This window comes from Oryctolagus cuniculus, chromosome 4 (genome assembly GCF_964237555.1).
Source record: "Oryctolagus cuniculus chromosome 4, mOryCun1.1, whole genome shotgun sequence".
Classification (NCBI taxonomy): Eukaryota; Metazoa; Chordata; class Mammalia; order Lagomorpha; family Leporidae; genus Oryctolagus; species Oryctolagus cuniculus.
Window position 1 is genome coordinate 116,840,625 of NC_091435.1, and position 16,663 is coordinate 116,857,287.

The window sequence follows — 16,663 nt, forward strand, 5'->3', positions numbered from 1 at the left end:
CTACATGAGGAGTAAGTGCACAGTGACTCCTGTTGTTGACTTAACAAATTGACACTCTTGTTTATGGCATCAGTAATCACCCTAGGCTCTTGTCATGAGTTGCCAAGGCCATGGAAGCCTTTTGATTTCACCGACTCTGATCATATTTAGACAAGGCTATGGACAAAGTGGAAGTTCTCTCCTCCCTTCACTTTTCAGTTAAGTTTCAACACTTAAGAATAACTGTGTATTGATTACAGTATTCATCCAAAAGTATTATTTAGAACAAACAAAAAAGAATACTAAGAGGGATAACATATTAAGTTGCTCATCAACAGTCAGGGTGAGGGCTGATCAAGTCACCCTTTCTCACAGTGTTCATTTCACTTTAAGGGGTTTCCTTTTTGGTACTCAGTTAGTTGTCACCGATCAGGGAGAACATAGATATTTGTCCCTTTGGGACTGGCTTATTTCACTCAGCATAATGTTTTCCAAATTCCTAACAGGGATCACTTTTCGTCCAGTCCCAAAAGGGCAAATATCATATGTTTCTCCATGATCGGCGACAACTAACTGAGCACCAAAGGGGAAACCTGTTGAAGTGAAATGGACACTATGAGAAACAGTGACTTGATCAGTTCTTGTCCTGACTGTTGATGTATAATTCTTTAATATGGTTCATATTAGTTGTTACATTTGCTTTGCTGGTTTTAAACCTAGAATTCTATAACTTTCTTTCAGATTGCATCATGAAATACATAATCCTGATCATTCTCTTCAGCAGTTCTGCTTCAGGTATATAGAGCATCAATATTGATAATCATGCAAATAAGATACAGGCTTTTCATGCACATTGAACTTTAGAGATGAGGAATTTAAAAATGTACAATTTTTGAAAACGACTTTCTCCTTTAACAGATATTTTGCATCTGTTAACTAAAAGTGTACATCCATCCTTTAATTAGTGGCCAACATTTTTTTTTTTTCAAAAAAAGCATTCCCGAAATATCCATGACAGATTTAGATTTTATTTATTTATTCATTTATTTATTTTTATTCTTCACTTGATGTACACAGGTATCGTGATTAAATTATAACATGTTACAGTTATATCTATGTGTATATTAGAACAAGGGATTTCTTGACTCTCACTGGGATTAAGCATGACAATAGGTCTGATCTGATTTCATCATCATTAAAAAAAAATCATCTATTATTTTTCACTTTATGTTTCTGTGTGGGAGCAAACTGTTGAAATCCTTACTTAATGTATACTAAGCTGATCTTCTGTATATTAAGATAATCGAAAATGAATCTTGATGTGAATGGAAGGGGAGAGGGAGTGGGAAAGGGGAGGGTTGTGGGTGGGAGGGACGGTATGGGGGGGAAGCCATTGTAATCCATTATTCGTACTTTGGAAACTTATATTCATTAAATAAATAAAAAAAAAGAACAAGGGATTTCGTGTTTTCAGATTTATAAATTAAGAATCCACTGTTTTGCTTGATAACCTTTAGATTAATCAATGCAAGAGGATAGGGAAACATCTACTCACCCATAGGCTGTCGGAGCAGGAGTTGCTGGATGCCAGCGACCGCGTGCAGCTCTTGCACTCGCAGAATACCAGCCTGATAAACACCAAGAGAAAACTGGAGGCTGACTTGGCTCAGTGCCAGGCCGAGGTGGAGAACTCTCTCCAGGAGTCCAGGAACGCAGAGGAGAAAGCCAAGAAGGCCATCACGGATGCGGCCATGATGGCGGAGGAGCTGAAGAAGGAGCAGGACACCAGCGCCCACCTGGAGCGCATGAAGAAGAACCTGGAGCAGATGGTCAAGGACCTGCAGCACCGCCTGGACGAGGCCGAGCAGCTGGCGCTCAAGGGCGGCAAGAAGCAGATCCAGAAGCTGGAGAACCGGGTACGGGAGCTGGAAACCGAGCTGGACGCGGAGCAGAAGAGGGGAGCCGAGGCTCTGAAGGGGGCCCACAAGTACGAACGCAAAGTCAAGGAAATGACGTACCAGGCTGAGGAGGACCGCAAGAATTTTCTCAGACTCCAGGACCTGGTGGACAAGCTGCAGGCCAAGGTCAAGTCCTACAAGAGGCAGGCTGAGGAGGCGGAGGAGCAGGCCAACACACAGCTGTCCAGGTGCCGCAGAGTGCAGCACGAACTGGAGGAGGCGGAGAAGAGGGCCGACATTGCTGAGTCCCAGGTCAACAAGCTCAGGGCCAAGAGCTGAGATGTGGGTGCCAGAAGATGGAAGAATGAGGCCCTCCTGAGCTCATTGCCATGGGACACCTGCAGGAGACAGGAGGGAACTGTGTGAGAAATATATTCTCCTAAATGCTGCTTGACCTATCTGAGCAATGTATGCTTTCATTCTCTAGATACCTATAACATGACTATAGTTAAAACATAACTCTTTGAATAAATACAGAATAAGTGGTATGCAATATTCAATGTGTTTGTGTAGATATGCTTGTAAATAATAGGTGATAAATTATTACTTTTATATTTTATGACATATAAAGCAAATGGTCACCCATGAGCATAGCAACCATCACCACTAGTCTTTATGAGCCAAGATCCCCCTGACAGCAACACCCTAATTCCTATTTCTAAAATTACTTTCACATCATTTCCATAGGTTAAATGCTACAATCTGGCCATTCTAAAAATCTAAGAAATTTTTTTCTAGAAAGTAATATATCTTGTCAACACAAAGCTATGAAGAGCTGCCACTACTGAGATTCCCAAAGGGATTGGAATGTATCCTTCCAGTGTTGTTGTTGTTGTTTTTTTTTTTTTCTTTTGTGGTTTTGTTTGTTTCTTACTCAATGCTCTGTGATTTCCAGGAGAATATAGTCCATGTGTATACTATGACCTTACAGGCGAAAAGCACTCTTTTTCCATTCCGAGTGTTCTTGTTCTTTCCTAACACTCCTTGAAGGCTGTACCAGACTTTACCTCATATATAGTTGGTGCATTTTGCTTATAAGCTTCACAGAATCCTTTTGCACAACAAATCAGTTTCATCTCTGAACATCTCTGTTAGGAGTTTGAAACTGTGTGCCTGTGAGAGAGAGTTTTCTTGTCACTAAATTATCTTAAAGGGCAGCTTCCCATGAATAGTCTAAAACTACCTTGTGATCAACTCTAAACATTACCAAGTTCATTCTGAAATGTGTTACTTGAAACTTGTGTCCCTTTAGCACATATTCGATCTGAGTACAGAATATTAAACTTATTATGGCTGATGCTCGCCTGGGAAGCTATAAGGAAAAATGATGATGAATCTTGAGGAGACAGATAAATCAACTGCACAAAATGGAAAATTAATATGTTCCTTCTAACATATATGAAAACATTTCATAAATCTAGCATCTCACATCACTGGGACAATAGGTTTTAGGAAATGATCCTGAAAAATATGTCACTGATTCTAAAATACTAAAATTAATTGTTTCTTACATAATATGCAAAAAAAGCCCAATATTACAAATCAATTTAAATTACATTATGCAATGACTGAAATATAACATTAGAGGAAATTTTTCTAAGTATGTTTCAATTTTGGCTGCATCAAGAAGGCAGGCATTGTAGTGCATGCAAATTAAACTAATGCTTTTGCTGTCCACATCCCATATCAAGTGTGTGGGACTGTGTCCCACCTCAATTTCCACTCCAGGTTTCTAATGCATTCCGTGGGAGGGAGCAGATGATGACTCAAATACTTGGGCCACTGCCATCTAAGTGGGAGGCCCAAATAGAATTTCTGGCTCCTGGCTTCAGCCTGAGCCCTTGTGGAGTGAACCAGCAGATGGAAGATCTCTCTATCTCCCTCTCTCTCTCTCTCTCTCAGGGTGTGTGTGTGTGTGTGTGTGTGTGTGTCTTTCTCAAGAAAAAAAGAATACAGAGTTTTTAAAAAACACAATGATGCGGGTGCCATCACTGTGGCATAGCAAATTAACTTTTACCTACCATACTGGCATTCCTATGAGTGCTGGTTCATGTCCCTGCTGCGCCACTTCTCTTTTAAAGAGAATGTAAACATAGTTCACATGATGAGAAAAGGTATTGACAAAATATTTCACTAACATTAGTCCAAAATATCAATCTTTTTATGAGGCTCTAAAAAGTCAATAGACAGGAGTCAGCCAAATAGAAAACTGGACAAATATGATTGCACCCGTTACAAATAGTCACTTGAGAAAATGTTCAACTTACTGGTAATGATATAAATGCAAATCTTTATCACAAGTAGGTAACATCATAGATCAACTAAATTGGTCAAATTTAAGTTTGATAATGGTAAGTACTCATGAGGATGTGTACTCTTACACATTAAAACTTTTATTTTCATATTGTTGAAGGAGTGTTAAATTGATCCAATAACATTTTAAAATATAGTTATCAAAACTATGTCCTGCATTTCCCTTCATTCCTATACAATCTGGAGAAACTTAGGCACACTTGTTCAAGGATATGCATATAATAATTTGTATAATAGTAATATATTAAAAAATCTTTAGTGATTAGTTAATGAATAAATTCATAAATGCTAGCAAAAACTATTAGACTACTTAAAATTTCTAATAGGCAAACCAAATGATATTTTGCATAATGATATAATAAATGATTTCTAAACTATAATAGAAAGCAAAATAATAGCCAACATAAAATTCTATGTATGCTTCATTTTAAAAATGTTAGGAAAATAGAAAAAGAGATGACGTTGGAAGCAAGGTCATTAGTGGTTTTAGTCACTTTAATTTTAGTGATTCATGAATGTATTCCATTTTTTTGTCCCTCATGTAACACTTTGAAACCTACAAATACATTACTATTTTCTGTGTTAAATATATCAATAGTATAAAATAAAAACAATGGAATTATAAATCAAAGTTTAATATATTTCCTGGGGCTGGCACTGTGGCATAACCAGTAATGACACTGCTGGCAGTGCCACCATCTCATGTGGGTGCTGGTTCGGAAACTGGCTGCTCTGATTCCCATCTGGCTCTCTGCTGTGGCCTGGGAAAGCAGTGGAAAACGGCCCAAGACAGTAGGTCCCTGCCTCTACATGAGAGACCAGAGGAAACTCTTTGCTCCTCTTTTCAGATTGTCACAGCTCCTGCCATTGCGACCATTAGGGGAGTAAACCACTGGATGGAAGATTCTCTCTCTCTCTCTCTCTCTCTCTCTCTCTCTCTGTCACTGCTTTCTGCTTCTCTGTAGCTCTGCCTTTCAAACAAATGAATAAATCTTTAAAAAAATTTAATATATTTCTTATAACTAAAGTCTTTGTATAGAAAGGATATGATAAATATCTAAGGAAATTCAATAAATACAGTGAAAATTTATGAGTATCACAAAAATATAACAAAACTTTGGAAGTAAAATCTCAGGAAAAGAGAAGACTACATTGCCAGGCTATCTTTTTGGAAGAGATGGGGGAATCACAGTTTGTCTTATAACAATTTTCACATTTAAAATGGGGTGACAAATGTGTTACAGAAGTGTCTTTGCATAGTGGCACTGCATTATTTATTGGACCATGTTGTAGACTGTTGTAATTTAACAAGGTACAGCAAGTGAAATCACTTCTTAATATTTACAAGATAAGTAAGTTATTTTTCTGTGAAGTCAAAGTGCATTTTTCTTCCCTAATTGACATGTAGACTATAAAGGAATTTAAAACAAGTTGTCTTAACCAAAGACATGTTGTCTTGTATATATGCTTATAAATATGGAAATATAATATTCAAATCTGTAGGCTCAATGTTAACAGGTGCCTTCCAGGTAATCATTTACAAAAATAGGGTTTTTTTTTGTAACTCTATTTGCTTATTTTTTTAACTTTAAGCTTACTCAATTTATTCTTCATGTTCCTGGAAGAAAATGACTAATCTATGAGAACAAAAGCAAATGTAGAAGCAATTTAAACTATGGTTTATTTCAAAATTATGATTTAAGGTGTATATATTTTTTAAAGATTTATTTATTTATTTGAAAGTCACAGTTACACAGAGAGGAGAGGCAGAAAAACAGAGAGAGAGGGAGAGGGGTCTTCCATCTGTTTGTTCACTCCCCAATTGGCTGCAATGGCTGGAACTGCGCCAGTGTGAAGCCAGGAGCCAGGAGCTTCTTCCCAGTCTCCAAAGCGGGTGCAAGAGACCAAAGACTTGGGCCAACTTCTACTGCTTTCCCAGGGCCTTGGCAGAGAGCTGGATTGGAAGTGGAGCAGCTGGGTCTTGAACCGGCACCCATATGGGATGCCAGCGCTTCAGGCCAGGGCATTAACCGGCTGCACCACAGTGCCAGCCCCAAGGTGTATATTATTCAAAAACTAGTAATAATTGTTGAATTTTTCAAGAAAAGGTATGCTACAACACTAATTTAACAGCAGGTGTGAAGATTACACATAAGTATACACCTGCTGTTCAGTCAATAATTTTTGACTAGTTCTGCTTTAGATTTTAACAATTAGGTATATATGACAATAAATATATTTAATCTATTAAGTTTCATTTAACTTTAGAATTGCTACATTCTATTTGAAAAAATAGAAAATCACATTCAAGAATTTAAATGTTGCTTTAAAACATTTTTTTTCATTTTTATCAAAAAGCCCCATATTAGGGAGCCAACTGATAATCCTTCTCTTACCAATATATACCTCACATTCCATTTTCCACATGGTTTTTCCACCAGAGGTACAATGTGAGTGTACAGGCACAAATTTCCTCAATGGAATGCAAATTCTCACTGACTGCTTGCCAGATGCAGTTGTAACTGTATCTTAACCATTGAATTGACAAAAATATAAAGCAAAGTCTTACAATACTATATTTGTAGCCACATTAATACACAGGTCTGTCTGTCCTTCCTTTCCTTCTTTGTTTCTTTCTTTTAAATTTTATATCCCACATGTAAGGTAAATTATGCAGTATTTTCTTTTAATGTTCAACTAATTTCACTAAACATGATGTAATTCTCTTGTACTCATTTAAATTCAAATGGTAGAATTTCATTGTTTTTGGATATTCTATAATCTTTCATTTTAATTTCTTTTATTTATTTATTTATTTATTTATTTTGACAGGCAGAGTGGACAGTGAGAGAGAGAGAGAGACAGAGAGAAAGGTCTTCCTTTGCCGTTGGTTCACCCTCCAATGTTCGCCGCAGCCGGCGCACCATGGCAGGCGCACCACGCTGATCCGAAGCCAGGATCCAGGTACTTCCTCCTGGTCTCCCATGGGGTGCAGGGCCCAAGCACTTGGGCCATCCTCCACTGCACTCCCTGGCCACAGCAGAGAGCTGGCCTGGAAGAGGGGCAACTGGGACAGAATCCGGTGCCCCAACTGGGACTAGAACCCGGTGTGCCTGCGCCGCAGGCAGAAGATTAGCCTATTGAGCCACAGCGCTGGCCTTCATTTTAATTTCTTTTTAAATGTCTTTGTTCTTTTATTGAATTTTAATTTTTAATTCATTTTTAACAGATTCAATGTAATTTGTAGATGAAATTCTAAGAACACAGTGACATTCCCTTCAGGCCTCCCTTCCTTTCTTGCTCCCAAGCTCCTTCCTTCTCCCTTTCTCTCTGTCTTTGTTTTATAATTTTTGAGGTAAAATATTTTAAATTTACATTACAGTAAAAAGAGTTAACACTTCACCTAATAAGAAATTCAGATCTGCTAAGAATGTTGATGATATTTTGATTGGAAGCACATTGAATCTGCAAATTACTTTTGGTAGTATAGACACTTTAATGATGTTGATTCTTTGAGTCCATGATCATGGAAGATTTTTCCATTTCTTAATGTCCTCTTCTATTTCTTTCTTTAGTGTTTTGTGATTTTTATTGTAGAGATCTTTGTCATCCTTAGTTAAATTTATTTCAAGGTGTTTAATTCTCTTCAGAGCTATTGCGAATGTGATAGATCTAAAAAGTTCTTTCTCAGCCATGACATTGTCTGTATTAATTAATTAATTAATTATTTTTTCTTTTTCTTTCTTTCTTTGTTTACTTTCACATATACAGGAGAATATCCAGTATTTTTCTTTCTGCTTCTGCCTTATTTCATTCAACATGATTTCCTCCAGTTGTGTACATTTTGCTGCAAACAGTAGAATTTCATTCTTCTTATAATAGCTGAATAATATCCCACGGTATATATACCACATTTTCTTTATCCATTCATCTGGTGATGGATATCTTTGTTGATTCCAAGTTTTGGCTATTATGAACAGTGTTGCTATAAACATAGTGATGCAGGTACCTCTTTCATACAATGCGTTTTGAGTGCTTTGGGTAAATACCCAGTAGTAGATTGCTGGATCATATGGCAAGTCTATTTCTAGTTTTTAAAGACATCTCCATACTTTTTTCCATAGTGACTGCATTAATTTTAATTCTTACCAAGAGTATATAAGTATTCATCTTTCTGAACTTCATCAGCATTTTTTACTCTCTGTGTTTTGAATTTTAAACATTCTGATAGTGGTAAGGTGATACCTTATTGTTGTTTTATTTTACTTTTACCTGATTATTAGCAACGTTGAAAATATTTACATATACTCCTTTACTATTTATGTTTCTTCTTTTAACAACTGTATATTAAAATGTTTAGCCCATTTCTTCATTGCTTTTGTTGCTTTTTTTTTGTTTTTGAGTTTTTCAAGTTGCTGTTACATTCTGGCTATTAATCCCTTGCCAGATATATTTTTTTCCAATTGTGTTGCATGCTTTTTAATTTGGCTATGCAGAAGCCTTTGAGTTTGATATAATCTCAGTTGTTTACTTTTGCTTTTGTTTCCTGTGCTTTGAGGGTCTGGTTCATGATGTTGTCCCCTACACCAATGTCTTGGAGTGTTTCCTGTACATTTTCTTTCAGCAATTTCATAGTCTCAGGAATTAAATATAGGTCTTTGATTCCTGTTGAGTTGATTTTTCCAATTTCATTCATCTACATATATACATTCAGTTTTGCTAGCATCATTTGTTGAAGAGTTTACTCTTACTCTAATGTATGATCTGAGCACTTTGTCAAAAATAAGTTGGCTGTATATAAGTGGATTAATTTTTGAGCTATCTATTCTCTTTCATTGATCTATGTATTGGTTTTTATGCCAGTACCATGCTGCTTTAATTACCTCAGCTTTGTAGTACGCTTTGAAGTCAGGTATTGTGATCAATATCATTTTTCTTGCTCAGGATCACCATAGCTTACTGTGATATTTGTGATTCTGTATGAATTTTAAGATTTTTTTCTTTCTTTTTAAATATAAAGCAATTTATTCTTCTTAGTGGACATAAATGTTATAGAACAAAAACTTTAAATTCTGATTATACAGAATTAATTCAGAAGTAGAAAAGAGAAAGAGAAATACTAGTTTTATGTCTTGATTAATTTCAATATTCCATGCTAGGCATATTTCATACATTATACAAGTTAATATTTAGGAATCTACCATAACTTCATAGTGTTATTATTTTTCTCCCTTTTTCAATCTTTTAGTTTTATATGACCATATGGTCCAGCTTTCTCAATCCTGGGAATATATCCAAAGATACGAAGTCAGCTTGTGAAAGAGTTCCTTGAATCCACATGTTTATAGCAGTTCAGTTCACAATAACTAAGACTTGATATCATCCTAAATGCCCATTAACTGATGACTGGATAAAGAAAATGCTGTACATATACATATATGCGCACGGTGGAATATTATTGCACCATAAAAATGAAATCATGACAATTGAAACAAAATGAAGGCAACTGGAGATTATTATGCTAAGTGAAATAAACCAATTCCAAAAAGAAAAAAAAATGTAATGTTTTCTCTTATTTGTGGTGTTTAACACATAGAGATAGTCTAAAAATGGTATGGATGTCAGATCATTTGGTATATAGGTATAAATATTGCTTCATTGAATCATACCACATAAGTGACAATATACTCTTATTCTGCACTTAGGGAACGAGAAATGGAGTTGAGAGAAAAGTGTGAACTCTTGGGATAATTCTTTGTTCCTAATTTTGGTGCTGATTATGGGTGTGATCAGATGTCCAAAAAACACATTAATTTGTGCACCATATGTGCATTTCTTAGTATGTATTTTAATACAATTATTTTAAATTATTATTAAAATCAAAGGAAGTAATCCTCCTCCCAAATTTTCAAAATAAAAAAATTATTACTATTTAAAATGGCTGTTGAGAAGCAATTTATGTGCTATAAAATTCTCCATTTTAAAGTATAATAATTAGTTGTTTTTACAATATTGATACAATTGTACATTCATTACTATTATTTAATTACAGAATATATTTTCCACTAAAAAAGAAAGCCTAATACATTAGTAGTCATTCCTATGTGTCTGAAACACCAGCCTATGGACATCATTAATCTGCTTTCTTTCTCCATGGGTTCACCTAACCTGGGCATTATAACTGAGGTAAACACCCTTTGTGTCCGGTACCTTTCACAGCTTTCTCCATGTTGTGACAACAAGTGTCATAGTTCATTTTTTATGATTGAACAATGTTCTACAAAAGTGATATGCTACATTATATCCATTTATTTATCCATTCACTAACTGAGGGCCATTTGAGTTTTTTTTTTCATTTTTTGCTTAATATGAAAAGTGCTATTTTAAATATTAATGTACATTTTTTTTGGAAAGCAAAATAGCAAGGTTTATTAGGGTATGGACATCCATAAAAACAGATGGGCACCACTTTAGACAGAATCTGAGAGAGAGTGTGTAGTTCACATGTAGGCTGGGATTTTTAAGGGAATGGGTCTTGCCTTCCCATCTTTTCTCTCCCCCTCTCGTCCTTCTCCTCCCAAACAAGAACTTGTTGGGTATAATATGAAAAATTCCTTTCTGAGTTTTCCCCACTGAAGTTATCAGACAGGGGAAGCCTGGCTGGCATCACCCCATCTTAGAGGAAGGATGTTTATCAGGCCAGGTAGAAGGGTCAGGAATTCCTGGAAGGTCATCAGGATCCAGGTAGGACTTTGAAGTGCAGATACTAGGCTGCACCTGGAAGGTTATAGGGATGACTTTGAGATGCCGCTGTCAATTCTTTAGGCCCTTGTCACACACACATAAGCTCATTTCTGACTTCCTACCTAACATACCCCCTCAAGGGCAAAATACCCATAATTCTTTTTGGAATAAATGGATGGAGTTCTGTTTTCTGTAGCTAATTCGAAGCAGACATATGGGTGTAGAGATGGATATTGGTATTTCCTCTTGCTATCTGTCCTATGCATGCCAGTGGCCTTGGAAAGACTATCCTGCTCAGTCTAGAGGGCTGATCAGGTCGTCCAATGGAATGGGCTGGAAGCCTTGCCTGATGACCATTTGAAGTTCGACAGCTGTTATTCTGTTAGAGACAAAATGAACAAGGGTATTAAAAACACATGGTCCAGAGAGAAGCAGCAAGATTACAGAAGTTATAGGGCCAAGGAGAGGAAATAGCCAGGATTTCCATAACCAGATGTCAGGCCAGAAATCCCAGCCCTGCTTGGCCTGGTCCTGGAGCTGTTTGGCTTTGTCCAGGAAAGTATGAATTTGGGTTTGTACCTGCCCAGTCTAATTGACCCAGAAACATTCTTCCTGGAGCATGGCACAGACACCTCCCTGAGCAGAAGTTAGCATGTCCATAGAAAGAGAAATATAGCTATCTGCATTTGTTTGTTTTCTTTTTCTTTTTTTGTTTGAAGTTTGTTTTTTTTTAATTTTTATTTTTTAAAGATTTATTTGAAAGGCAGAACAAGTGGTCTCTCTCTCTCTCTCTCTCTCTCTCTCTCTGTGTGGGGGGGAGGGAAAGAGAGAGAGACAAGAAAGATATTCCTGCTGCTGGTTTAGTTCCCAAATGGCCATAACAGCCAGGTATTGGTCAGGTAGAAGCTGAGAGCCAGGAACTCCACGGGAGTCTTCCTCATGGATAGCATGGCCCTGATTATATGAGCCATATTTTGTTGCAGTGCAGCCAGCATCGAAAGGGCATTCAATATGGAATGCTGGTATTGTAAGTGGCAGCTTAACCCATTGCACCAAAACATTAGTCCTTGTTTAAAGTTTATTTAGGGGCCAGCACTGTGGCATATCAGGTAAAGCCACTACCCGCTGTGCCCACATCCCATATGGGTGCTGGTTTGGGACCCAGATACTCCATTTCAATCTAGCTGTCTGCAGTTGCATGGGAAGGAAGTTGAAAATGGTCCAGATGCTTAAGATCCTACACCCAGGTGGAGACCTGGAAGAAGCTCCTGGATCCTGGCTTCAGATCAGCACAGTTCGGGCTGTTGAGGCCATTTGGGAAATGGACCAGCAGATGGAAGAGCTCTCTCTGTCTCTGCCTCTGTCTCTCAAATAAATAAGTAAATCTTTTTTTCTTTTTCTTTTTTTTTTTTCTTTTTGACAGGCAGAGTTAGAAAGTGAGAGAGAGAGAGACAGAGAGAAAGGTCTTCCTTTTTCCATTGGTTCACCCTCCAAATGGCCGCTACAGCCGGCGTGCTGTGCTGATCTGAAGCCAGGAGCCAGGTACTTCCTCCTGGTCTCCCAAGCGGGTGCAGGGCCCAAGCACTTGGGCCATCCTCCACTGGCTTCCCGGGCCACAGCAGAGAGCTGGACTGGAAGAGGAGCGACCGGGACAGAATCCGGCGCCCCAACCGGGACTAGAACCCTGTGTGCCAGTGCTGCAGGCAGAAGATTAGCCTAATGAGCCACAGCACTGGCCAATGAGTCTTTTTTTAAGAGGCAAATTAAGGTGTATTTTAGTCCTTAAGTCTTCAAATCTCATAAAGAATATTTACCTATTATGTTGGTCTGCACCACATGGATAAGTGATAGGAACACAGTAGGTGATCAAAATAAAGGCTCAATGATATGTGGACTTACATATATTTTTTTAGCAAAGCTGTACATTATTTAGATGAACAGGAAATTTAATTCTAATGCATTTTGTTTTTTTCAAATAATTCACTTTTGTATGTTGATAGTGCATGCAAATATTCTACATACATATTTATGTAGAAGACAAGCAATTATTTTTGCTTCAAGTTCTAAGTAAGCTTTCTCAAGATGAACTACTTTATGCTTACATATTTTTATTAGGATCATGTTCTTTTAGGGAAAACAAATCCTATATAAGTTAAACTGAAAGTTAGGCTTCTCGTTCCATGTTGTGATCATTTCCTTCTATGTCGTATTATGCCAGGGGCAAAAACAAACAAACAAACAAAAACTATTCGTGAGAGGCATATGGTCTTCATTAGGTTAGACACTCCATTGGTTATGTCTATGTTACAACTAAAACATCTAGACAATGAATGATGCATATTAGATGCTCAATAGTTATAGTGCTTTGTCTTACAAGCAGTTCCAATAAATGATATATTGTCTTATGCAGTGGAGATATTTTTTTCTCTTCTTTCCTTTTTGGGATTTTCCAAGATCCAGGTTTAATAAAAGGAACAATTAGGGGCGGGCATCACTTCCTGCAACACTGCAACACTGCCTGCAACACTCGCATCCCATATGGGCACTGGTTTGAGTTCCAGCTGCTCTGATTCCAATGCAGCTCCCTGCTAATGTGCCTGGGAAAGCATCAGAGGATGGCCCAAATCCTCAGGTCCCTACACCCACATGGGAGACCTACATGACGCTCCTGATTCCTGCCTTCAGTGTGACCCAAACCCAGCCATTGCAGACATTTGCAGAGTGAACTAGCAGAGTGAAGATCTCTCTCTCTCTCTCTCTTACTATCTCTCACTGTTTCTCTCCTTCCCTCCCTCCTCCATTTCTTAACTCTGCATTTCAAATAAATAAAATGAATCTCTAAAAACCCAAGTATTAATATTCTCTCAATGTGTTGAGTCCATAGAAAGACATGGCTTCAGGAAATATCACACATAGGTTCTAGTTCTGCTTTTAGACTTACTGGTTTTGATGTATTGGAAAAGTTACACAACATCATTAAAATTTTTAAAAACTGAATTAATATTAACTCTATTATTGCTATTATAACAAATTATGGTGAAGCACATATTCTCTTAGTTATAGAGTCAGAAATCTTAAAAACAAAGTATTAAAGTATTTAAAGCTCTAGGGGATGATCCATTTATCTGCTCCTCCCAGCTTCTAGCACTTAGATCCTGGCGTCTTATTCCATGGCCCAGGCCAGCAGTAGACGTCTACAAGTGCCTTTCTCAACTTTTTTCTCTCTTTCTCATGCTTCCTCTCTCTCTCTCTCTTGATTTCCCTTTCCTCCCCTTCCTCCTTTTATCACATCTGTATCTCTTTGACTCTCATCCCCTTGGCCTCTCTCTGAAAAGTAACTTTGTAATTACAATTGCACCTTCTGGATAATGTCTTCATCACAAACTCTTTAATTTCAAAGGATCAACACTGATTTTTGTGTAAGATAATAAAGATAATAAAATCACAGATTATGGGGATTATGATGTGGATTGCTTGAATGATGATACAATTTGGACTACTATAATAAAAACTTAAATTTCAAGAAGATGAGATGAATTCAACATATGGACTTTTGTTATAAAGAATTGGCTTAACTCGAGTCACACAGGGGCTCTTCCAAAATTTCATGACAGATAAATATGAAACAAGGGTTTCAAATTTTTGCATAAAATAATTCTATTTTAGTTCCATTGCCTAAAACTTTACAAGTTACTCTAACATGTGAATATGTGTGTGCGTGAGGGGTGGTAGTTACTAAATCAATAGATTAAATAATTAAACAAAACATCATTCAAATATAATGTTCTGATTTAGTAGAAGAAGGAACCGCTGAATTCAACCTTTCTCTGTGTCTCTGTGTTAAGCTATTTAGCTTCTTTGGAAATTACTTAAATAGCTATATGTAGCTTTTCATTCTTCACTTTGAAATTTTTCACATTTGTCAATTTTTAATAACTAGCAATCTAAGTTGCTTCTTAAATTTTTATGTTCTTATGACTCAGTTTGTTTGTCATATTATGGGATTTTATATCCCACAACATAAGCTACTGTTGATCTCCATAACCTTTTACAAAATCACATCATCTTATCTACAAAAGCAGTGTAACAAATTGTAATTTTATTGAGTATTTAATATATGTGTTTGGCAGTTTAAGATTATCTGAGAATATCATACTAAGTTTAGCATGAAGGAAATATTGGTGTCACACTGGAAAACAAGGTACTGATGCCTATTTTCTTTATAAACATGCTTACTATTCATATACATGCCATAAAATCTAAATCCACAGAGTACATTTATGAGATTTATTTTGTGTTGTTGTTACTGCACTTTATACTCTATGAATTGAACTGTAAAACATCGATTGATTCCATAGTGCGATGCAAGTCCTTGCTGACAGTGTATAATGGTGAATATTTAGAATGGCAGAACACTCAATTTCACAGACAAGCTCAATATTTACTTTGGCATCAAACAGACAGTAGAGAAATAGATATTATACATTCAGTATATATGGTATCTTATGTGTTGTAAATAATATGCAGATATTTTATCTTTAAATATTACACATTAGTGTTCAGTTTTTTTTTTACAATATTTACATAGATATAAGTTCAAACAAGTGATAAGACATAGCTTTAACAGAAAAAATCACATACTTTTATATGTTTTTTTGGTGTGAATGTATGCAAATAATTGAAATGAAAAGCATTAATATATTTTGTTACAGTTAAAATTATAAGAAGCTTAAGTGCATGCTAAGTGCTGCATATTTTTTGAATCCCTCAAAATAGAATTATTTTTTAAAAAAAATACTTAGTTACTTATTTATTTGTAAGTCAGAGTTACAGAGGGAGAGGGAGAGACATAGACAGACAGATGTTTTGCATATGCTGGTTCACTCCCTAAATGGTTGCAATAGCCGGGGCTGGGCTAGGCAAAAGCCAGGAGCCAGGAGCTTCATCAAGGTCTCCCACATTGGGTGTTAGGACCCAGTTTTAGGCCATCTCCCACTGGTTCTCCAAACAATTTAGTGGAGAACTGAATTTGAAGTGGAGTACCTAGGAATTGATCCAGCATTCATATAGGATGCTGGTGTCAGAGGTGGCTGCTAAAAGAGTTGTATCTCCAAATTGTATTTTTTTAATTGTTTCCTGTTTTTGAGGAAATATATCTTTCCTAAATGTGTAAATCTCATGAGTTCTCCAAAGAGTAAATGATAGAGCATTTGGGTGGATAAGCATTAGTCTGGTTGTAAAGCAAATAACATATACTTATGCTCTCAAATTTGAGTTACAGATAAAACGTTTTTGCAAATTGGAGATGCAGAGAAATTATAAATTAGAATAGCTCTTTGAAATATGCATTTTGGCTTTAAAGACATGAAATTAAAACTTGCTTCACTGTACTATTTGTGTGAACTTGGAAAATTTATTTAATTATTTTATTTGTTCATCTGAAAGAGGAAAAGGTTAGAACAAAAATAATTAATGGAATTAAATCTGTTAGCTATCATCAGCACTTTGAAGACATTTCTTGTGTGAGAGAGCTTTTTAAAGTTTTTAGAAAATGTCATTAAAATAAGCTCATTTTGGGGCAAAGATTTTGAAATGTTTGAAATCTATGCATGTGAAGGTGCAGATGATGACTGCAATGACTGTGTCCCTGACACCTGTTTGTGAGAAAC

At 36.5% G+C, this 16,663-nt stretch overlaps 1 protein-coding gene across 1 annotated transcript in view; it reads left to right on the top strand.

The window, feature by feature from the left end:
• LOC100352271 (myosin-7-like) overlaps positions 1–2,216 on the top strand; it is a 51,982-nt gene extending 49,766 nt beyond the window's left edge. Inside the window, exon 2 of the mRNA XM_070073244.1 lies at positions 1,497–2,216. Within this exon, the coding sequence (XP_069929345.1) occupies positions 1,497–2,216 (720 nt within the window). The remainder of the gene's footprint in view (positions 1–1,496) is intronic.
• Positions 2,217–16,663: the final 14,447 nt, after the last annotated feature.